Consider the following 23364-nt stretch of genomic DNA (forward strand, 5'->3'; position numbering starts at 1 on the left):
CAAAAAGGCAGATGGGCCTGGGAACACAGCTGTGACTCAAGTTTCACTCCTGATGGGGGTAGTTGTCAAGCAAAATCAAGTTCCTTAAGCCAGACTTTCAGCTAACTGTCATGTTTTTTGTTGCTTTTTAAATTAACTTGCAATTTTACACATGCAGCTAGAATGCTGATTCTAAGTGCAAAACTATGACATTTCAACAGTTACAAAGGCATGTGACACCAAACATAGGTCACTCATTTAATCTAAACATTTTCGATTTTAGTGTCTTTAAATCCAGTGCAACTTAAACTGCTGACTCCATAGCTCAGCCAGTTTTGTTATAAGCATTGTTCTGGGCTCTTCATTTCCCAGATTTTGTAGGCACACAAAACTCCATTCTGCCAAATGTCTGCTGGTGTTCAGTGAATATTTTGCACATATTGTAATGTTTGAAAATAGGCATTTTGAGCCTGCCTTCAGAGAAACACAGGGTGGTTTTAAAACGCCGGCTTTTGGATAGTGGTGAGTACTGGTACTGCACCCATTTTTGGGATTTAATAAATGAATTCCCCACAATTCTAGGTTGCATTTGGCAATCAGCATTGCCATTCCCAATGGTTTCAGACTACTGTGCGGGTAGTCCAATGGTGATTTTAAAGCGCTTTGAAGCTAACCGGCGCTACTGTTTTTCCTTTGGCAACCCATTTCCCTCATGGCAACCCGGCCTTTCATTCTCGCACTGGTGGGTGGCAAGTGAGGCAACCATTTTGGTGTGCGCACAAACTGCGCAGCTTTCCTGGATTTCGGCGCACATGTGGGTTTTCCGCCATCTTGAATTTTCTAAGCCCACAGCACCAAATGTTGTGGCATGATAGCTTAAACGTGGCTCAGGACACCCAACAATATGGCATTTATAACGCGCCTATACACAAGTGTTTCAAGGCGCGACCAGTCAAGGGAGGGAAGACAAAGACAACGATCCTACTAGGTCAGGTGACAATGAGATCGCGCAAGTGCACGGGAGGGTGGAAGGGGGATATGTGCTAGGGGAAAGGAGAGGGGCAGCGCAGTACATAGGATAACAGTAAAATAGAAAAAGACAATAAATAAAAGTGCGACCAGCTGGTGGCAAGTGCAAGGGTAAGTGCAGACATCAGGTGTCAAGTGCTAGTAGGGGCTGTATGGATACAGAAACAGTCCTCAAGTGCAATTGTTGCCAGGGGGGTAGTGCAGGTGTGCAACTGGCAGGAAGGGGACCTGGGCCCGAGATCAGAGGGTAGCCATGTAGCCAGTGCAGTTTTAGGTTCAGCCAGGAGATCAGCAGGGGAGAGAACGAGCGAAAGTAGAAGCAAAGAGGAAGATCTTGAGGTGCTTCCGGAACCAGAGATGGTTCTCCTCAAGAGAGATCCTTAAGAGAGGCAGGGAGGCAGTTCCAGAGGGAGACCCCAGCCGAAGACAGAGATCTACCACCAACTCGCTGCTTGCAGAAGCGAATGACCCTGAGGGAGTTGGAGGCCGGTGAGCGAAGAGCTCGAGAAGGAAGATATTTAGGAAGAGAGAATTGAGAATTTAAGAATCACCATTCTTAAAGAAACAACCTACACTGGTCCCCACATCTCCTACACAATATTGTCATTCAGTGGATGGTTGGTGTTATCAATGTCTACATGTGTGGTCTCTTTTTTGTGCAGACTCTTTTTCGCAAGGCACTACGGATTTGTTTGTTTTTTATGCTGTAAAGTTTTGGATTCAGTGCTGGTGGTACAATAAATAAGGCCAACCCCATCAGGACAAGTAGGAATGGGGACCCATTCCTCCCATACCGGTGGGCCAATGTCAAACCAAACAGGGAGGTGTAAAAGAGCAAAACAACGCACAAGTGGCTGACACAAGTATTCAACGCTTTCCACCTTTCCTCTTGAGTCGCTCTGCTCCGGACAGTCTTCTGAATCATTGCGTAAGAAAACAGTATAAATACTAAGTCCAAAAGATACGTGGTGAGTACAAGGACCAAGCCATACATACTATTGATGGTCGTGTCTGCGCATGCAAGCCGCATTACATCTGACTGGTAGCAGAAGGCATGGGAGAGAGCATTACTGGCACAATATGGAAGCCTATTGAGTAGAAAGGGTATGGGGAAATGAATTCCCGCCCCTCTGACTAGAGCCACCAACCCTATTTTGGCAATAATTGGGTGTAATATTGAGGCATATCTTAGAGGGTTGCATATGGCAATGTAGCGATCAAATGCCATTGCCACTAAAATGGCCGATCCCAGAGAGCACAGCGAATGCATGAAGTACAGCTGAATCAGGCAGGCATAGAAAGGAATTTGGTTGGACTGAAACCAGAACACACCGAGCACTGTGGGTAATGTGGAGAGAGTCAAAGCCAGATCGTTGGCGGCGAGTAGAGAAAGCAGGCGGAACATGGGCTCACTCAGCTGGTGGTCTATCCTTATGATGAACAAAATGAGGCAATTTGCCAGAATGGAGAGAAGATACAATAAGCTCAAGGGAAGGGACATCCAGATGCTTCCAGCCTCATTCCCGGGAAAGCCCATAAGGCGAAACGACGAAAGATGTATGTCGCTGGAGTTGATAGTAGACATGATGCATGTGGAAGCCTCATTGGTGTAATCTAGGAATCACAAGGTGAAGAAACAAGGTTAGTCAAAATAGAGCATGTATGAGGTGGCACATGATTGTTCTGTTTGACTAAATGGTCATGCAGGTAAGTGAAGAACTCATTCTAAGTCATAGTATGTATTAGGGTGATAAGAACTAAAATCACCCACGTAATCTACTCCATGTGTAAGTTACTCATGCATGTATTCAATAATTAAGTCAACACATTTTGTTAAGAGCCAGGCCCAGCTGAGACCTTGCTCAAACATATAAACAGCACATGCTGATATTCCCAAAATAAATGCATATGAGCTTAAAGTTGTCGACACTGCTGTGTGCAGTGCAAAGATTTAAAGATCCAAAGCTTAGGGGTAAAACATGCATCTAACTACTGAACCTTTTGAGTTCCTTTTCTCATGGTGACAGATTGTTCTGTTTCATGACTGCTGTCCGTTCCTACACACATTGTACTAATTTGAGCACAACTGCTCCAGTTTCCCACGTGCACTGCACCCCTTACATCTAGCACACTCAAATGTTGAGTTAGTTGCACAGATACATTACAGAACTGTGCAAAGACATGTTTCAAAATATCTCCGTAAGTTACGATTTTCACAGCCCTTAACTTGCCCGTCACTAACAAAGTCACTTGGAACACCCCCTTCGGACGGTCTGGGTCTACTTGGCCGAAAATATTTGACCTTTTCACATTTGACTGAATTGATTTGGTCATTTTTTGGTCAAAAATGCGGGAGGGGGGACCCTCCTGCAATCCCCCCTATTCCCATACCCCTCCACAAATATATATATATATATATATAGAATTAAATTTGACCGAATTTCGACCAAGAAAATGATCCAAAAAATGTGGTCGAAAGTAAAAGATCAATTTTATTTTGTAACAAGTAGACTAATACCCTTTGTGATATCCTTGAAGTATGGTGACTGCATTTGGTTTACACATGTACATTACATAAGCGGAACTTACACTTCCACAATGAAAATTGAACTTTGGTGAATAAGAATGAAAATAACTTTTTTTTTCAGAAATAAGTCACAGCTACACATGTCTGGGATAGGCTTTGTGGTTTAGCTCCTCAGTGTACAAGGCACCACCAGAGCAGAGCCATGTTGATGTGTTTATTTTTAAATCACAATGTATCCAAATTCAATATTTCAAAAGCCTTGTGGTGTGTGTAGAGACTGACATAATGTGTGATGCATAGCAGATTTCAAAGACTGCTGGTTAATAGAGCCATGCTCACCAAAAGAAACGCGCTCAATTCTTCATCATGAATGGATGTATGTTTGGATGGATGGATTGATATGCAGGTAAATGTAGACTTAAACAGAAACACATACATAGGGCCTTATTACAAGTCCCCCAGCATCCTGCTGGTAATTCCGGCGGGATACAGGGGACTACCGTACCGTCTCCTCCTTCCCGATATCCTGTTATTACCAGCATATTAGGGGTGGCAGGGATGCCAGTAATTCCCTATTCCCATGGAGTCCAAGTTTCCATGTGAATCCCAACTGGATGAACGTTAAAAACTACTTGCATCAGTGAAAGCTCACCCCAACCCTAATACCAACTAGTACTGTTCAGCTTCAACCCCTTTTCCAGTGGGGTTTGGTCTTGCTTCTTGCCACTCTGTGAGTTCAGGTACAACTATCCTTCTTGCTATAGGATACTTTTGGGAGTCTCTCATGTCTCAATATTGATGCCTTTAATTGCACCCATCTGTAAGTCAACACTTGTGACCCTCCCTCTGTCTCATTACGTGTATATGTGAATCCCTAAACGACAATGTCTCAATGGAAACATGAAACTTTCTCAGGCAATCTTCTGGGATAGTCCGGGACTTGATACTCATCATGGTTCCGAATGTGTATGATTCTGTAAGGAAGATCTTCTGTTGCCAAAGATACCGGTTACACCTGGGGATTTCCTTAGATATTGAAGCTAGCGCTTCGTGGCTTTGAAATTGCTGTTGGTAAGCCACATTAAAGTCTTCATCTCATTTAAATATATTGTGTCCTTGGATTTTCTCTACATTTTTCCTTTGGCTATTCCTATTGTCCTATTGTTCTTCATGAATCACACCCATGTTCAAACCCCATGTCTCTTCTTTACTGGACAACGATCTCCCCCCCTCTTCTGGCTCATTGATGCTGACCATTTTGGATTCGTTTTCAACTGCAAAGTGTTGTTTTCTCATCCCACAACATTTGTTTGGAAATGCCATTAAAAAAAATATATATTATGCTTTTTAGGGGCCTGGAATCTTTCATGCCTCCCGCCCCCATCAACACGAAGTTTCCAGCAACAAAATCGAAATTACAGGCAGTAAAACATGTTGTTTTTGTTTAATCCTTTTTTTAACCAATGCCTCCAAAGGCTCTTAAAAGAAGGACGTTTGGGAAAATCTAAATTTCTGGTAGTAAAAGACTCTGTGTAGGAGATAGGCATAGCTAGAGAATTTTGCCTGGAATTTACCAATTTTACCAAGGAACTCAATTCAGTCATTTCACTCACCATTACCAGTGAGCAGAGAGGCATGGTGGTTTAGAAGTCATGACATCCTGCCCTTGCACAGGGGTTCCATCATTCACAGGGGCCTAGCCTCAATGCCAATGAGAGATTCCCCTGTGGGAAAGAACCAAAGCATGATTGGTGACAGCATAGCTGATATGATGCGTTGTGATGGAGTCACAGATGAGGTTTCATTAGGAATGAGACAGACCCTGTGGGTTGAGGAATGCAATCTGCTGTGCAGGTCAGAACCTGAATGTGATGCGTGAAGGATCCTCCAGGGCCTCTCATCCATTCTCTCATCTCCTTGTCCTGTCCATCTACATATACCTTGATCAAGTTAAAATGAGAAGTTCAGCCACAGAAGGTAAGGAACAATAGGTTCCGATCCACTAGGCTAGAATAGACTGAGAGTGTCTAAGAAAACAAGGTGTTTGAGTTCAGCATTGAAAGCAGGGACTATAAAGGTGGATGCGGGATCCACAGGCAGCAGTGCAGGAACGATGAGTGACACTCACTCAGGTAGAGGGACGTCATGGTGGAATCTGATGGACTCCATGATAGGGTCATTTATTCCAAGATGAAGTCCAACATAAAGTCTCAGCACACGTGTCTCCATGAGGCACCCTTAGATAAGAGCGGTCCCAAATCAAACAATCACAATCCTTGCGTTTAAAGACATCAGGGCACAGGTGGTCCCGAAAAGAACTTTGTTTTCCCTGACCCAGCCTCAGCATGATCCAAACGCACACAGGGTAAAGCACACAATAGGGGCATTTGAATGAAGATCAACAGAGCTGAAGTGCATGAAGTGAGTCGGGAAAAAGGAGAAGGGGTATGAGAGAGAGAACACTCTAAGAGACAATGGAGTTACATGAAAACAAGATCACAGAGGAGCATGGGGGGGAATTAACTTAGAGCGGGGTAAGAAGAATTAGAATGGAAAATAATGGAGTTGGGTGATGCCGATGCTGGGAAGGAAGAAGACGGAAGGTGAGGAACGGAGTGATTGGTGCAGGTAAGCAGACACAGGAGAAGTTAATAGAAAGAAAGTTGAAATAGGAGGATATCGAAGAGGGAAATACATAGAGAAAATAAGATTTACTTGGAGGCAAGAAGAGGTTAGAGAAGGAGGGCTTTCAGACATGTGGAGGAAGTGGACAGGGAGGTTGCAAAGCAAAAACTGCCAGGCAGGTCAGGGGTCAAAAGGGTGCTGAGAGACAGAATGCAAGTCCAGTGAGGCTTTAGCTGTAAAGAGGCTAACAGTTGAGCAAAAGAATTGGCATGGTCATGGAAGCTGCCACTAACAAGGACCAAAGGAACATTTGGAGTCTGGTGGCTAAAACCCCTGCACATGAAAATCAGCCTGACATAAGACAACTCCATGGAAACAATGGCCAAGGCATTGCTGTCATTTATATTTAGAAATATTAACCAGAGTAAACACCAATTACATTGGGGTTGTCCACAGGTCAACGGTGCAGTGATGCTATTTTAGTATTTAGTGATTCACACGTGATTGGTGCTGTTAATTCCCAAAATGCCGGCCAAGCACCATATGTGGACAGGAATCCCATACTTCAGAATGAGTCTGAGATCTGGGCACCATGTTTACCTTGTAATGAGACTAACCCTGTGCATGTTGTTGCTTCTACCTTGCTCAGGGCAAAATGAGTCCCTATGTAAAAGAAGGACGATAGGCTTTTGCATGCAAACTATCACCTCATTTCCTTAGTAGAAACGTCTGCAAAAATGTATGGTAAGGTGCTTTTCCATGGTTGGAAAAGTGAGTGACTGATCAAAATATTCTTTCTGATTTACAAGGTGTTTTCAGGAGAAACAAAGGGACAGTTGACCAGGCCTTCCTCTTATGTGCAATAACACATACATTTGAAGTCACAAAGAAGCAAACACTTATAATATGTATATTGATTTTAGAACAGCCTTCAAATGTGTAGATCGAAATAGATAATGGAAGGTTTTAGAAGAACCTGAAGTCTCTTTTCCACTATTGTATATCTAGTTAAATAGTTTGAAAACAAAGCCAGCATAGATATGGACAAGGGTGAGTATGCAAGCTCTGCCAAACCATGCAAACTCATGTTTGGGAGGGATCCTGGAAGACAAAAGGCAAGTCCAGAATGGCTCAAGCTGAAGTCTGGCTAGCGTAGCACCATGATGCCTATGGGCGACCGTGCGCTTTACAAGTGACCATGACATAACATAACATAACATAACATAGGGTGCAAGAGCTAGAGAAGTGAAGAATCTTCACCATCTGGTCCCTGAGGTTGAAGTGGCCGAAAAGCCTAAAGGAAAATAGTGGCTGGCTGGCAGCTCCTGATTCTGGTGGGACCGGCAAGATCTGACTGGCTGGGAGCGATTGCACTGGTTCTGGTGGAAGTGGTAAGCCCACCAAGGAAAATAAATACTGCTTGCTCATTTAGAATCTGATCAGGACTTTTGATTTTAGGACTTTAGTCCTACTGTAGAGTCATCTCACTTGTGGTGTTCTCCTTATACCTGTCACTATTTTAATGCAATGCCCCCTTGTTTTGTTTATGTGGCATGTCCACGCTCCAAACCCTGTGTTATCAGCAGAATGAATAATAGGGTTGGAACATATTTAGGTCTTGAGCCATTGTGTGATCCTGTGCCCCGTAACTGAAAGCACGTATATATATATATGTGTGTTTGTAATTAATCCTAAAGCATGAATTAAGCTGTCAAAGCACCGTAGATTGTGGGAGCATGTTATAACTAATGAAGTACTTTCAAGATGGACACTAATGGTGACATTGTGGGGTACGCTGGCTGGTTCTCAGGGGATTACGCAGAATGTTCTGCAAAAGGGGTAATCCGGCCAGAACTTCTTGGTTCAATGCCTCCGGCACTAGACCACAAGCATCCAAAGCCATGTTTCAGTCTCACTAGGCATTTTCAGTGTGGTGTACCCAAAGATTATTTTTCACAGGGTTCATATTTCTGTTTTGGTTAAGTCACCCTAAGTGGGACGGTATTCCTAGATGGGGCTCCAAGCCACACCCTCAATTCTGATGGCGAATGATCATGAACATGTCTTGGGTTGCTTGTTTTCTCATGCAGAAGAGGTATGGCCTAGAAATTCAGCTTGAGGTACTCAATTTGGGGTCAGACCAAGCCTGATCTGAGAATAGTCTTTCTCCTCTCCAAATGGTGTGTTATGATTCATTCAAAACCTTCTAGTCACCACCTTTCTGTTCATGGTGAAATAGTACTAAACCCTGCAAATGTTCAGTTTTCAACTAGGTAAGGTGATGCTTGTTTCAATATTATCTTTAATACGATGCAAAAAAAAACTTCAGCAACCGGTGTAGCTCCTTCGGCAGGGTGAGCTATGCTTGAATTTCCAAATGCCTAAGATTGTACCTGTAACCTTGAATAGAGCAAGGGATGAGAAGCGGACACCATAAATATGAGAATCCCTGATGTATAGATTTTGGTATCCTGGAGGTTGGACAGTTCGTCTGAAGACCAGGATTGTGAAGAAGGGTTGTATTTTCTATAATAGCAATAGTTGTTAACATGACATGTAGATCTTTATGACAACCTGTTATTTGAACAAGAGGTGGCAATCAATGGAAATTCCCAGAGATGTGGTCCTCTGGGATTGTATATTGCTGAAACATTGGTGGTTTGTAAAGAACACACATGAATATTTGTTTATCTGGGACTTGTTGGGAAGGATATGGTCCTATCCCAGCCCCTTAGCTTCCCCGCGGTAAATATATTGCAAATAGACAAAGGGGTGAGGCACACCCACTCCCACCGCACACAATATGCACTACATAACATACAAAAGCATGCGATTAACATAGCATGTGCCCCTGCGCTGCAATGTCATTTTGAATATGAGCAGACGCCCTCTTTTCACTAGGACTGAGAAATCATCTCCCTGGAGCTCGCAGCTCTTCCCTCCCCAACATGTCTCACTGAAGGCACAAGCCACCGCAGTCCCAGATCTGCTCCCTTGGAGCCTTGTTCTCACTGACAGTCCAGCCGTTCATTGTTGCAACTGTTTAGTATCAGTTTCACAGAATGTGCACGCTGCAGTGCGTGAGACCGAAGTAGGCCTAAGTACCAGCGTTCATCCATCTCCGCAAAACTGCCTGTGCCTTCTGACCCCCCCACCCTACCAGGCCCAGTGTCTACCAGCCCAACCCTCTTGGATCCCTTCATGTTGATACACATCTGAGCCTCTTGCTTTGACCATCCCAGGACACCCACCACAACTCTAATCCTGCAAGGCAATAGATTCTCCCAAAGTACTACACGTCTGCTCGTAAACATGAGGCACCAGGGATAGTAAATAGCAGATCAAAACCCAGGATGAGAGACCTGGGATCGGGATGCCCGGTATCAATGAAGCCCTGAATGTAGAGATTGGAACGTCAATATATGAATCCATTATCTCTGAGTACTCATGCAAGGATCTGAAGTATTCCATTATTCTTGTATTATCAGTTCCTATTGTTTAGTTTAGTTAGCTAGCAATGTATCATTCATTCTGCCGTGACCTTCACCACGGAGATGAACCCAGCTGACCCACATGCCACAAGATTGACTGGGAAGCAGCGGCCACTCACAGCCTGGCATCCACTATAGAGCAGACTGTGCCATATGGCCCATCCAGTACACACTGTGATTTTTAACTGTATGTGATGATGCAACATTATGTGAGCCAATGGATGAAGAACTGTTCACTGACAACAACAATGAAGGTGAAATTATTTTAGAAATAAGGTGATTGTACAATACAGAAGTCCCCTCTTGGCTGTCAGCACGCCATCTCCTTTCTATGATACAGATATGCAACAGGTACCTCCCCACTTATGGACCACAAATCCCCACGATGTAGGTCTGCTAAGAGAAGTGACGCCAGTGAAAAGAAAATTAAAGCCAGGAGCCATACTACCCAGGGTTAAACAGTACCCCCTGTCCAGAGAAGCTGAGCAAGGGAACCAAGAGACACTGGGCCTCATCACGAGTTTGGCGGTAACCCTTAAATGTGGCGGTGGCGGTATTACCGCCGCATTTAAGGGTCTGCCAGATCATGGCTATCTGCAGCAAATTTGCCGATTTTTGGCACGATTACCGCCGGCGGGAAATCAGCCGGCGGTAAAAGCGCACATTTTCCCCATTGTGCCCAATGGGGAATGAGGAATTCCTGAATTGGCCCAATGGGGAATGGGCACTAACTATTCCAACAAACCCGTGATCCGGCGTTAATAGCGCCAGGGGGTTTGGCGGTAGGGCTATTATCACGAGTATGTCCTCATCACGAGTTACCGCCCAACTCGTGATGAGGCCCACTGAGCGGACTTTTGTAACATGGAATAATTGTCCCCTCAAATTCCCCATGTAATATTGCGGTGTATCCCATTAATAAAGCAACAAGGGGGTTGTGGAGTATGATCCAGGAACTCCGCCCACTTATTGATATTGTTCAAAAAGAGTTCCCTCTTGTTCCAATTCATGCCTCCATCTTGTGCAGCATCCCAAAGCAAGCCACTCACTTTAATGTGGTGCACTTGAAAAATTCCCTTTTCTCAGTGCCCCTCAACCCAGAATCGCAGTATCTCACTGCCTTCCCCCTGGGAGGGAGAAGGTATGAACACCGTTGATTACCCCAGGGGTATTGTGAAAGCCACAGCATATTCAATAGAATATTACATGAAGATCTTGGAAATATTCAAGTCCCAAGCACCATTATCCAATATGTGGATGACCTCCAATTCTGTAATGACAATGAGGAGAGGTGTCAAAGAGATTCAAACGCATTGCTCCAACTCTTAGCATATAAAGGCTATAAAGTAGACAAGAAACAATGGCAGTACTGTCTGACGGAGGTCTTGTACTTGGGCCAATTAATGTCAAAAGATGGAAAGAGAATAATTCCGGATAGGGCAGCAACAGTATGCACCTCAGCCAGACCACACACAGTTAAAGACATGCAGATGTTCCTCTGCATATGCAATTATTGCAGGGTATGGGTACTAGATTATGCTGCATATACAAGACCCCTATTAAAAGTCCTAAAAGAAGCACCTATAAAACGGACACCAGAGATACAGCCTTCAAAATCCTAAAAGAGTTGATCTCAACGGCTCCAGTCTTAACCACACCTGATTATGAGGGCAAGTTTTACTTTTTCTCGCATTCTGATGGTGTCCTAATTACAGCGGTGCTGACATAAAAGACTTCTATGTGTCAGTAACCCGTAGCCTAATACATTGCCACTCTTGACTCAGTAATGCAGGGCCACTTTGCGTGCGCACAAACCCTTACAGCAGTGGCCTTTGCAATGAAGAAGAGTTTGACAATTGTCATAGGGTGTTCCGTCACCCAGTACATGGAGCACTCCTTGTTTGCAATACTTGAGAGGTCAAAATTCACCCTCACCACACAAAGAGCATCAACATATGAAATAATACTTTCCAGCCGTAATATCATGTAGTGAAATGCAAATCTGTGAATCCAGCTACATTCCTTACAAAACCATGTACTGTCCAAGATACCAACATCCTATCACCCACGATTCCCATACAATTATTGAAACATAATATGTTAGAATATGGTAGTTATTATGGTTTTAAACTATACTAAAACTAAAAAGCCTGTTTATAAAATAAAACAAATAAAACATGCTTTTAGGAGGGTAGAGGAAAGGCGCACGTGTGTGTGTGTGTGTGTGTGTGTTTGTGTGTGTGTGTGTTCCCATTGTTTTTCCCAACATGGTTAAAAGCTTTGCCCTGGAATTGTAGGTATTCTTGCCCATGTTTAACTTTATTTCATGCTCCCTCTACACACTTATTTCATAGTTTTCTAATCGGTTGAAAATGCGTACAGGTGCACACAAGTATGCAATTTACCTCTGATCATAGGCTCAGGGTCCTCCTTTTAGAGTACAATCCAACAGTGCAGCTTTAGGCATACCTCCAATGGGTGTAATAGCAATAGACTGCCACTTTTCTTTGTATATCTCTGTTGGGCATTTAAAAGTCTACATCAAAAAATAAATTGAATAAAATTATGCCAGCTGAAAGTTCTGTAAGAATTAATGGATTATTCCATTTTGCGTTGTTGATTCTCAAACATAATTTTTAAAGAGACACTCTCCCACTTCCTGCTCAAAACTGCCAGGGTGTTCAAATGTAACATTTTCCTGCAAGCCTTAAGTTCCGGATTTTGTGAGCAAAGAGGCTATGGTATGTTATGTTATGAGAGCTTGTATTGTGCACGGTCAACCAATGCCATTATGGCGCAGAGGACTCAATCAGCAAAAGGCTGGTAGGAACCTAAAAATGTTGGGTTTTTAAATATGGCGAAAATGTAAGTCGTTCTCAACCTGCCTGAGAGCAGCGGGTAGGTTATTCTAAAGTTTAGCCGCAGAAACTGTAAGAGGATTCAATTCAACACGACAGCTAAGTCAATGCCTAGTCTGGGATACTGAATGGAAACCCTTATTGATATATCTTTATGTCCAGTTCATGCGTTCTGGATGACTACCCCTATATAACACCCCTCTCTTGGAATCCCCCTGACCCCACTGAGCCAAGAAGTAGTTCTGTTTTGCAAGTTAAAAGGTTTATTTGAGAATTTAAACAATATATATATATATATATCACACTTTATAATAAATTAATAATTGAATATCACACTTAATCTGAGCAGTAATCAATAATGGATAGTCTGGCACTGGCACACTTGTGAATAGGAACAGAAGAATAAGGTGGTAGAGAATGCTTTATATAAGTTCAGATGGATGCAATGTTGAATGAAAGGCAGTACAGAAAATACTCAATATGATTTCACCAAAACAATGTAATCACTTTTCTCTGGCAATCCACTCCCCCCCTTTATGCAATGCAAGGAAATGGAAGGAAAGCACAGAGTTCTCAGAAATGCAATCAAATGTAATTCAGTTCACCCCAGCAAGCTTAGACCACAGAAGTTGGAAACACAGGCCCAAAATGCTTTAAAATGTGATAGCAATATATTGGTCGTTTTTCAGATTTGAAATTTTAAAAGTTCAAAGTGACAAGTTACAGCTAGCAACTAGAAATGACAGGTGACAGCTTTGCAAATGACAGGCAACAGTTAGGAGACAGTTCTGGTTAGATTAAAATAGATTGAATGATATTATTTTAACTAAGAGACTGGTTCTGCACAGTTCTGCTAGGTACTCACAATATATTTAGAAATAGAATGGGCCTCGCCACGGATCTGGTCAACAGGTTTTCTTCACTCGCCACGGACGGTCTCTGCGCACAGCGTCTGGGTCAGCTCTCTGGTTCTGCGAACAGTGGTCTGGGTCAGCTCTGCTCTGCCTCTGGTTCTGGATACTGCTCTGCTTTCTCTGGGTACAGCACTGCTTCTGGATCTTTCTGCACAGCTTTCTCTGGACCCAGCGCTGATCTGCACGGCTCCTGGATGCTGCTATCGCTGTTAGGTTTGCTGGATGCTGAGGCCCACTGAGAAGAGTTCTCAGTTTGAGGGTTTAGGCCCTTGCTTTGAGTTCTGAATCAAGTTCTTTGGAGTTTTAAAGTCTAAGGGCCTCATTACACGGAAGGCGGTGATCCAGGGTGCTATTAGCACCCTGGACCATGCCGGTAAATTACCGGCACCGCCTTGGCGGAAAGGGGATTTACCGCCCCATTCCAAGGTTGGTGGTGCGGTAAATCCCCCTTCCGCCATTGCCCTTCCCCATTCCCATTTCTGCCACATAGGGCTCTATGGGAATGGGGAAGGCGCTAATTACGGCACCGCAATTTTGCGGTGCCGTAATTAGCTCCGAGGTCCCTTAGCGGGTTGGTTTTTAAACCCTGCAAAAAGCAGGCGTTAAAGCACCAACCCGCTAAGGGACCTCGTAGTAAGGCGGTAATGGTTAACGGTCACCGTTACCATTAACGGTGGCCGTTAACCATTACCGCCTTCCGTGTAATGAGGCCCTAAGTGTTGAATCTAGTATCTTCTGGATGTTGTGTGGTCCGGCAGAGCGCGTTGCAGCAAATGGAATTGAATCTCCCTATCTGTCCTGACTGTCTGCTTTTATGTGTTTTGAAAGTGGGTGTGTGTGCAGCATCACTAGCCAGCCCCTCTCTCAACTGCCCATTGGCCCAATTCTCCCCTCTCCCATGATTGGGGAAGGAACTGTGAGTCAGAGTGATGCTGTAGGTTTTATGGGTCAGAGGATCCTCCCCTGGTCAGTTTGCCCACAAAATCTATATTTGATCAAAATACATATTTCTCAAATACATAGTGGTTTGTCATTGCATGTACATATTACCTATCACATGAGGTAGTCTCTGTCCCAAATCTGCTCTTCCTGAGAGCTTGCATTGAGAAATGGCACCTTTTTGCGCTTTTGGTCGGGTTACCAATATCGTATTCTTACTCAAATTTACCCAAATGTGTGCAAGGCATGCAGGCATTAATTGATGAAGTATCAGACTTTTCACATGCAGACATTTTACGTAATACCCTCTTAACTGCTAGCTTGCCCCCAGATCATACCACCGGTTCTAAAAACCTCTTAAAATGTGGGCAGAAAAATCACAATATTATGGTATCACTTATAAAATTTTCACAAGTCCGTACTATGAGTTATTCATCTTTTTCTAAAACCATATTCTGGCTACAGGGGTGTGTCTTTTCAGGTCACATGGTACAGAAACCAGTCTTTCCACTTTCTTCAAGCTCAGCCTCTGTCTCCAGTTTCTCCCCCTCCCAGTTTCTGCCAAGCCAGCTTGCTCTCACATGCAGTGCTCCTCCCCTTTCCTTCCAGGAGGAAGCCACATTTACGACTCCCACCAATAAAACATTTGCCTGAGTCAGGACAGGGCTTTGTTCAATTTCCTGCAGAGCCCAGGTAATTCAATCAGAGAAGTGTCATATCCCTTTTGGTGGGAACAGCAAAAGGCAGCTAGGCCTGGGAACACAGCTGTTGTGCAAGTCTCAACTCCTGTCGGGGGTAGCTGGTGGGCAGAATTCAGTTCCTTAAGCCAGGTTTCAGATAAAATGTCACTTTTTGTTCCCCAGTTTAAGTCAAGACAATTTTTACATATGCAGCTAGAATGCTGATTCTAAGTTCAAAACTATGACATTTCAACAGTGACAAACTATGTGACACTCAAAAGTAGGTCACTCAGTTAATTTAAACATTTTCGATTTTTGGTAGTTTTAAATCCAGTTTCAGTTAGGCTGCTGCAGACCTGCAGAGCTCATCCAGTCTTGTTATGAACATTCAAGTCACTTCAGAATATAACTTTACATTGTATCCACCTCTCAGTAAGTCTTTTTTTTGGCCTGCTTTGGGTTCATTTATTCAGTTTTACATAAAGGTCTGGTGGTTTTAAAACGCCGGCTTTCTGATAGTGGTGAGTACTGGTAATGCAACCATTTTTGGGATTTTTCTTGGATTAATGCATTCCAAACAGGAATGGTTCTTACATGGTAGTAAATCCTTGCTTAACATTGTTTTGATGGGGCTCCTTACAGTAAAATGGTTATGTGGAACCCCACAAAAGGGTTGAATCTTTAAAGTGGTCCGATGAGCCACGATTTCAGCAACTTTTTGGCATCAGTAACAGTGGATTTTGTTAACAAAGATCTTTCTTTACACTGGTGGGTGGCAAGTTAGGTAACCATTTTGGTGTGCGCACAAACTGCGTGGTTCTCCTGGATTCTGGCGCACTTGTGGGCTTTTTGGCCTGCTTTGGGTTCATTTATTCAGTTTTACATAAAGGTCTGGTGGTTTTAAAACGCCGGCTTTCTGATAGTGGTGAGTACTGGTAATGCAACCATTTTTGGGATTTTTCTTGGATTAATGCATTCCAAACAGGAATGGTTCTTACATGGTAGTAAATCCTTGCTTAACATTGTTTTGATGGGGCTCCTTACAGTAAAATGGTTATGTGGAACCCCACAAAAGGGTTGAATCTTTAAAGTGGTCCGATGAGCCACGATTTCAGCAACTTTTTGGCATCAGTAACAGTGGATTTTGTTAACAAAGATCTTTCTTTACACTGGTGGGTGGCAAGTTAGGTAACCATTTTGGTGTGCGCACAAACTGCGTGGTTCTCCTGGATTCTGGCGCACTTGTGGGCTTTTTGGCCATCTTGGATTTTCTAAGCCCACAGCACCAAATGTTGCAGCATGATAGCTCAAACGTGGGTCAGGACACCCAACAGATCCCCCCACGTGACTGCCCTATGAATTTGAGTCGATGGGGAGTCTGGTGCACAAGGGTTTTGACCCACGCACTGGTCTGTCCGCATAATCTTCTTCCAATTCTGCAAATGGCACAGTTCAGCATCTTTTCCTCCATCCGGTACTGATCGATCGGTTCTCCTCGCCGGTCCTGATGGGAATATTGGGCAGTACCCCGGGCCCCTTGCGTCTCTGCTCCCGGTCTCCGGATCTTCCTCCTTGGCCAGTCTCAAGGTTTTCTTTCTCCTAGGACGACAAAGGAAGAGCGGCAATACCTATTCATAGACATTTTTCCCCCACCATTGATATAGTGGGGTGGCATATAAATTTATAGTCAAAACATATGGACATGCACATTTCTTTTTGCATTCAAAAACGAAAACACCCACATTGAGAAACTCAGAATTTGGCGATATGTAGGATATTTTAAGTTAGAACTGAATTAATCTGAGACAGTACCCTCTAGGATTCCAGAGGATTCCTCCAGTTGTTGCAGAGTGTGCCTGGGATGGCAACACTTCAACTGGTTTATGTGGACTCACTTGTCTTCCCCCTCTGCCAAACCGCCTTTGGGGATGCGGATCTTGTAGGCCACAGGGGAGATTTTGTCTATAATCTCAAAGGGTCCCTTCCATGTAGGCAAAAATTTTCGCTGTTTGGCCTGGTTCGTTTTGAAATTGTATAGATAGACCCGGTCCCCCACCTGATATTCCTTCCTGGAAGTCTTCAGGTCATAGTGGGTCTTCATGCTATCAGCTGATCTTTCTAGATTCCGCTGAGCATAAGCAAAAGCATGTTGAAGGTGTTTCCTTAAATTCTCCACATACTCATGAGTTGTGGAGGCATTTATCAGTGTCTGCTCTTGGGTCCTGTAGAGCAAATGCTGAGGAAGCACCATCTTGCGCCCAGTCATCAACTCAAATGGTGACATTTTGGTTGCAGATGAAGGGGTAGATCTGATGGCCATTAGGACCAGAGGTAATCGGATATCCCAACTTGGCCCAGAATCTGCCACAAACTTCTTTAATATGCTCACAATGGTTCGTTATATCTCTCTACTGCCCCAGAAGAAGCTGGTGGGTAAGCAATATGCAACTTCCTTTTGACCCCCAGTATCTCCCACATCTTTGTCATTACTTCACTGGTGAAGTGGCTACCCCTGTCTGACTCAATTCTTTGAGGTAGACCGAAACGGGAAAAGATGTGGTTAATCATCAGGGCAGCTGCAGTTTCTGCCTTGCAATTTGGGGCTGGGAGACATTCCACCCACTTGGTAAACAAGCATGTAAGGGTCAACATGTACTTGTTTCCTCTAGACGAGCGAATCACAGGGCCTACAAAGTCGATTTGCAAATCTGACCATGGCAGTGTCATCCCCCGCTTTTGGAGAGGCGCGCGGTGTGTGAGGGACGTCGGCTGAAATTGTGCACACACAAGACACCCCTTCAAGTATTGGTCGAGGTCCTGCCCCATGTGTGGCCAGTATGCAACCTCTCTTAAGATTTCCAATGTTGTGTGAAAACCCCTATGACCGGCGGTGGCCGCATCATGGGCGTGACTTAACATCAGGCTTCGGAATGAGGTAGGAACCACCCACTGATCGTGGCCAGCTTTGGATTTCCTTACCAGCAAACCGTCTGGGATCCGGAACATTTTTGGACATTTCATCAACACCCTTAGGTCCTCTTTCCCAATGTAATCGGTATCCGTCAGGGGAAAGTTCTCAGGGTCCTCAAGGTGCTGGTAAAATTTACCAATTATTGGATCCCCCTTCTGAGCGGTAATCAAATCAGCATCAGGGGTCTCCTTACTCCATTGTGCAATTGAAAGGTCGTTGTGAGCATTTGTCTGGGACCTAGTGATAGCAGTGACCTGGATTTCCCCCAACAGGGACTCAATCTCAATTAGATCCCCTTGGATGGCCCCGGTTTTAGCCAGCTGATCAGCTAAGTCATTTCCAGTTTTGTCTGGTCCCTCTACTTTGGAATGACCCTTGATCTTTTTCCAATAGATGGTCATCTCATTCGAGGTGACCAGATCATCAATGTTTTGGATCAACTTCCCATGTTTCAAGGGTTTGTTGTTAGCACATAACATGCCTCTGGCTTTCCAATTAACCAGGTGCTCCACGAACCCGTTCCGTACATAATCCGAATCTGTGATTATGACCAGTTCGTGGAGTTGATGCTGGACAGCAGTGAGGATGGCCTGATGCACAGCCATCAATTCTGCCACCTGACTACTTCGGGGACCAATTTTGTATCCAGCCGAGGGTTCTGGGAACTCCTTCACCCATGCATTCCCTACGCCGGCCACCAGTTCTTTCTCCCCGTTGTTGTCAACATGGTAAGAGCATCCATCCACATAGACAGTGGGCATTCCCTCACACTTGTCCTCTTCAAAGACTTTGTGGGGGGAGTTAAGGTATGCCTCCATGTTGTCCTTTATTTTTAGACTTTCGTCCTCGAGACAGTTTTCTCTGGCACAATCATGCAAGTCAGCCAGACCTTGCGCGAGGGGACTCTTCTTGTTTTGGCCATATCTGACCTCCACAGGAAAGCCTTGCATTGACAGAATCCAGGAAGTAATTCGGGAATTACTCACATTTCCGGCCCGGATTCTATCACTTTGGAGATATTGCAGAGGCTGGTGTGGAGTCTCCACTATGATGTGTTCCCCCTGGATAAACGGGCGGTAATTCTTCAATGCCCACACCGTTGCCAGGAGTGCCTTCTCACAATCGTTGAATTTTTCCTCCACAGAGGATAAAGTTTTGCTCGCCTAGGAGATTACTTTATTGACCTTGTCATGCTTTTGGTATAATACTGCTGTCAAGCACATATTAGAGAACCCCGTCTCCAGGAAGAACTCCTTTTTTCTGACAGGGTAAGCTAGGCAAGGCGCTTGTGAGAGGCTTCTTTTGAGTTGTTTTACTGCCTCGGCTTGTTCTGGACCCCATTCCCACTTGACCCTCCCCCCTTCAGGAGATGAATCAGGGGTCTGGTGATCTCTGCGTAGCCCTCAATGAACTTTCTGCTGTAATTAGTCAGTCCAAGGAGGCTCCTTAGTTCCCGCAGAGTTGTGGGGTCTTTCAGTTTCTGAAGTGCTTCCACTTTCTTTTCCTGGGGACAGAGACCCTGAGGAGTAATCTCATGCCCCAAGAAATTAACACGGGTTCTACACCACTGTGCTTTCTGAAAGGAAAGTTTTGCTCCGGCGGCCCTCAACTGGGTCAGAACATAACGGATCTCCGCTATGTGTTCCTCCACAGATGAACTTTTGATGAGGACATCATCTACATAAGCCAGGTTACCCCTCGCACCCAGGTCGGGCATGGCCTTATGTAGGAAAATGTTGAATTCATTGCCGGAGTTGAGGTATCCGAAGGGAGTCCGGGTCCATGTGTATTGCTGGCCCCCAAAGGTAAAAGCCAGCTTGTATTGGTCCTCCCTACTGACAGGCACAGTCCAGTATCCATTGTTCAGGTCTATTGCAGTGAATACCTGTGACCCCTGGATCTGGGCCAGCCCTTGGTCAATGTAGGGCAGAGGCCATCGGGAAGTATGGACCCGTTTGTTGAGCTCCCTGAGGTCGGCGCAGAGTCTCCACTGGCCGTTTGGCTTCAATATTCCCAGCACCGGATTATTGAAGGTGCTGTGGACTGGACGGATTATTCCCCGGGACTCAAGGTTCTTAATTATTTCAGTAAGGGACTCCATTGATGCGAGGGGCAAGCGATATTGCTTCACAAACACAGGAGTCATGCCAGGGTCCATGGGGATTGTTGTTTTGTGGATGTCAGTGCGGCCACAGTCATATGAGTCTACCGCAAAGAGGTCTTGGAAATCCAAGAAAACTTGTTTCAACTTTTGCTTTTGTTCCAGAGTCACACAGGCATCAGCTAGGTTGATTCTCTCTTCCACCATCTGCCTGAAGTCTGGAAAGACTTCTGGTTTGGCTATCTCAGCGGCCTCCTCCAGCTGGGTGGAGAAGTCCCTGGTCAGAGTGCTGATTTGGACTGGAGGCTTCAGGTGGGAAAGGCAGCCCTCATGGACCTGGAAAATCACCTCATCCCTCCTGAAGTCACAAGTCACATCTTCCTTACCATAGGGGCAGGAAGTGTACACCAGGAAGTTCCCCCCATGCCGGGTAAAAATCCTGTCTGGTGTTGTATTGTCATCACTGTCACTGTCAAAGCAGTCCTTGGGGATTGGCCCTAACAGTTTATTACCTAAATCAATGGAAAAATGTCGGTCATCAACCGCCATTCCAATAATGGTGCCTGCGGCTAGAGTAATACTCTTTAAGTCGCTGTTATCCACCTCTATTAGAATGGTGTCATGTTCTATGTTGACTAATGGAGTTGGGTTTACCCCCAACCCTTGCTGTTGGAGAGAAGCGTTTAGATGTATGTAAGCATCAGGGTTTTTCAAATGTTGTCCTCTTTTAACTTTCACTTCCAGGGAGAATTGTCGGGTCCTTTCTGGGATGGTGACCTCCTCTTTGATCTGAATTTCAAATGCATAAGGTAGCAAATGAGCTGACCTAAATGCTTTTTCTGGATCATCAAAGCCCATGGGATTATCCGCTAATCGGGACCAAGCTTTGAAGTTTATTAGGTCCAAACTAATGGCAAAGCGATTGAGAATGTCACTGCCTAAGTAAAAGGCGGCAGTGACATCTCGCACGACCCAACAATTATGGACTATGCTCTTGTTGCCAATGGAGATTTTGAGCATACACCTGCTTGGCAGGAGATGTTTGGAATTAGGTGCTTCCAGGTCCATTTCCCATTTGTCTATCAGTTTGAAGGTGGGAATGGCTGGATCTTTTGGGAGTTGGCGAAACATGGCTTCGCTGATGAAGCTCTTACCGTTGTTCACACACACTCGAGCGAGAACAGAGTCCTTCCCATCATTTAACTGAACAGGGATGAACAACTGCTCTCCAATTTGCTGAATCTCAGCCAGGCTCTGAGCTGATTTCACATCTTTCTGGACTATAGGAGTGGGAGTTTCTGATTGTGGATTAGTAAAGAATTTCAGGGTGTTTCCTTCCAGTGTGGAATACCACCTTAAACTGGAAGGAAGGTTGATTTTCAGAAATAGAGAGGACCCCCCATCACCAGTCTGTTGTCCTACTGCTATTACTGTCACGTCTGGAATTTGGTTGTTCTGGAAGTGAAATTCTACTTGGTCAGATTTTTGTTCAACCATGTGGCAGGTGCCGTTTAAACTAACATGGTTGACACTCTGTTTTAATTTTATTGGTCGGCTAGTCTGGGTCCAGAGGACCTTGTTTACGCAATCTATTAAGGGTGACAACCTCCTCAGGAGGTCATTCCCCAGTAAACAAGGGGTGCCCTCTGGAGTCACAACTATGACCGGGTGTTTCAACTTGTGTCGCCCAATTTTAATGTCCAAATCTGCCGTCCCCTCGACGGGAATTTCCTTCCCGTCAAAGTTCTGGAGTTGTCCAGGAAGTGAGGTGAGAGGAATTTGGTAATTCCCTCCCCTTCCTGCATTCAGTTCATCAAAGGCCCTTCTGGACAGAAGGGTAGCTTCAGATCCCGTGTCCACCAGCGCTAAAATTGTACTATGCCCCTGTACTTGTACCGGGGCATAGTATCTTCCCTCCTTCTCCTCAAGGGGGCACAGATAATGCACATTTTTGGACAACTGGTGGGTTAACTTTCTGGTTTTGGACATTGCTAGAGAAGACATTTGGGCAGAATTCTGTGGAGAGCCTTGGGAATCTGGAAGAAAAAGTTGGCAACTGGAGATCAGAGCCATTGTGGGTTCCCCTGGTTCTGGTTCTGGGCCGCCCCCCCTTTTTGGAGGCAGTCATCAGGATGGGTTTGAACCAGGGGATTTTTTTGCTGTTGGTTCTGGGATGAGATGATGGGCGGCGGTAGCTCAGTCTCCATATCTCCCCAGTCTGGATTGGAATCCTTTGGGACCCATTTTTCTTTGGGAGGAGTTCCCCCATCTCTGAAGGAGAAGATCCTTTTCCCAGGATCCTCTGAGGATCCTTCTCCCTCAAATTGGAAGACCTGTATTTCTTCCACAAAACGGGTCTGTTTGGGTACTTTGTTTCTCCTACCCCCCCTCTGCTCCTTTGGAGGCAGACTTTCTGGGACAGGGTATTTTGTTTCCGGTTCCTGGTTTTCCAGGGGCTGTTTACAAGTTGGGAAGGAAGCTTCCTCCAAGGGTTTACACCCCCCTTCCCCTTGTGCCTCCTCCCCGGGAACCGGTGTGTTATCGGGGTGCTGCCCCCGTCATTGTTCTGGAGAACCAGGTCCAGAGTTTGGGGCATTCTGTGCCGGCATGCCCATCTGAGGGTTCTGCTGAGCCCTTAGCACGCGACCCAGCTCCTGTGCCATGTTCTGAACCTGGCGCTCTAACTGGGAAACCCGCTCAGGCTGATACGGGGCCCTGTTTTCTCCCCTGGGCTGATCCCGGGAAGGGTAGCTATCCCTTCTCTGGTAGTACCCCGGGTTGGGAAGATTTGGGTACCCCTCCACCCTTGGCCTCCCCTCTCCCGGTATAGGTTGTCTGGGCTCAGGGAATTGGGGAAAGAAGGATGGATGATTTTGGGGTTGGAAATTGGGTGGATACCTGGGGAAAAAGTTCTGCCCAGGATTCGGAGAATTTCTGCCCTCCGGTGGGAAGTTAGGAGGAAAGTTCCCTGGGTTAGGTTCTTGGCTGGATCTCCCCCCTTGGGCTGGAGGAGTCCACGCATAACCCAGGATGGGTCGATTTCCCTTGTAACGGGGACTTACATAATCAGGAGGGCGAGGGACCCCATTTGTGGGGCTGCCTCCTTGGCTCCCTGTCTGTGACTGGCCCGAGGATCTTCTGGGCCTAGCATTATTAGGTGCAGGTAGGTTTTTAGGCCCCCCCATCCCCAAATCCAAAACGGGGGCAACCTTTACCTCTGCCACCTTGGCAGCAGCAGGGGTGCTGTTAG

The 23364-nt window shown here is 45.2% G+C and overlaps 1 protein-coding gene across 1 annotated transcript in view; it reads right to left on the minus strand.

Annotated features, from left to right (window-relative positions):
• Positions 1 to 1642: 1642 nt before the first annotated feature.
• Positions 1643 to 23364, minus strand: part of LOC138528131 (olfactory receptor 51G2-like) — a 102981-nt gene continuing 81259 nt past the window's right edge. The window contains exon 3 of the mRNA XM_069639583.1: positions 1643 to 2622. Coding sequence (XP_069495684.1) covers positions 1643 to 2622 — 980 coding nt within the window. The remainder of the gene's footprint in view (positions 2623 to 23364) is intronic.

Source organism: Ambystoma mexicanum, chromosome 7q (assembly GCF_040938575.1).
Source record: "Ambystoma mexicanum isolate Mex_15411 chromosome 7q, UKY_AmexF1_1, whole genome shotgun sequence".
Taxonomy (NCBI): domain Eukaryota; kingdom Metazoa; phylum Chordata; class Amphibia; order Caudata; family Ambystomatidae; genus Ambystoma; species Ambystoma mexicanum.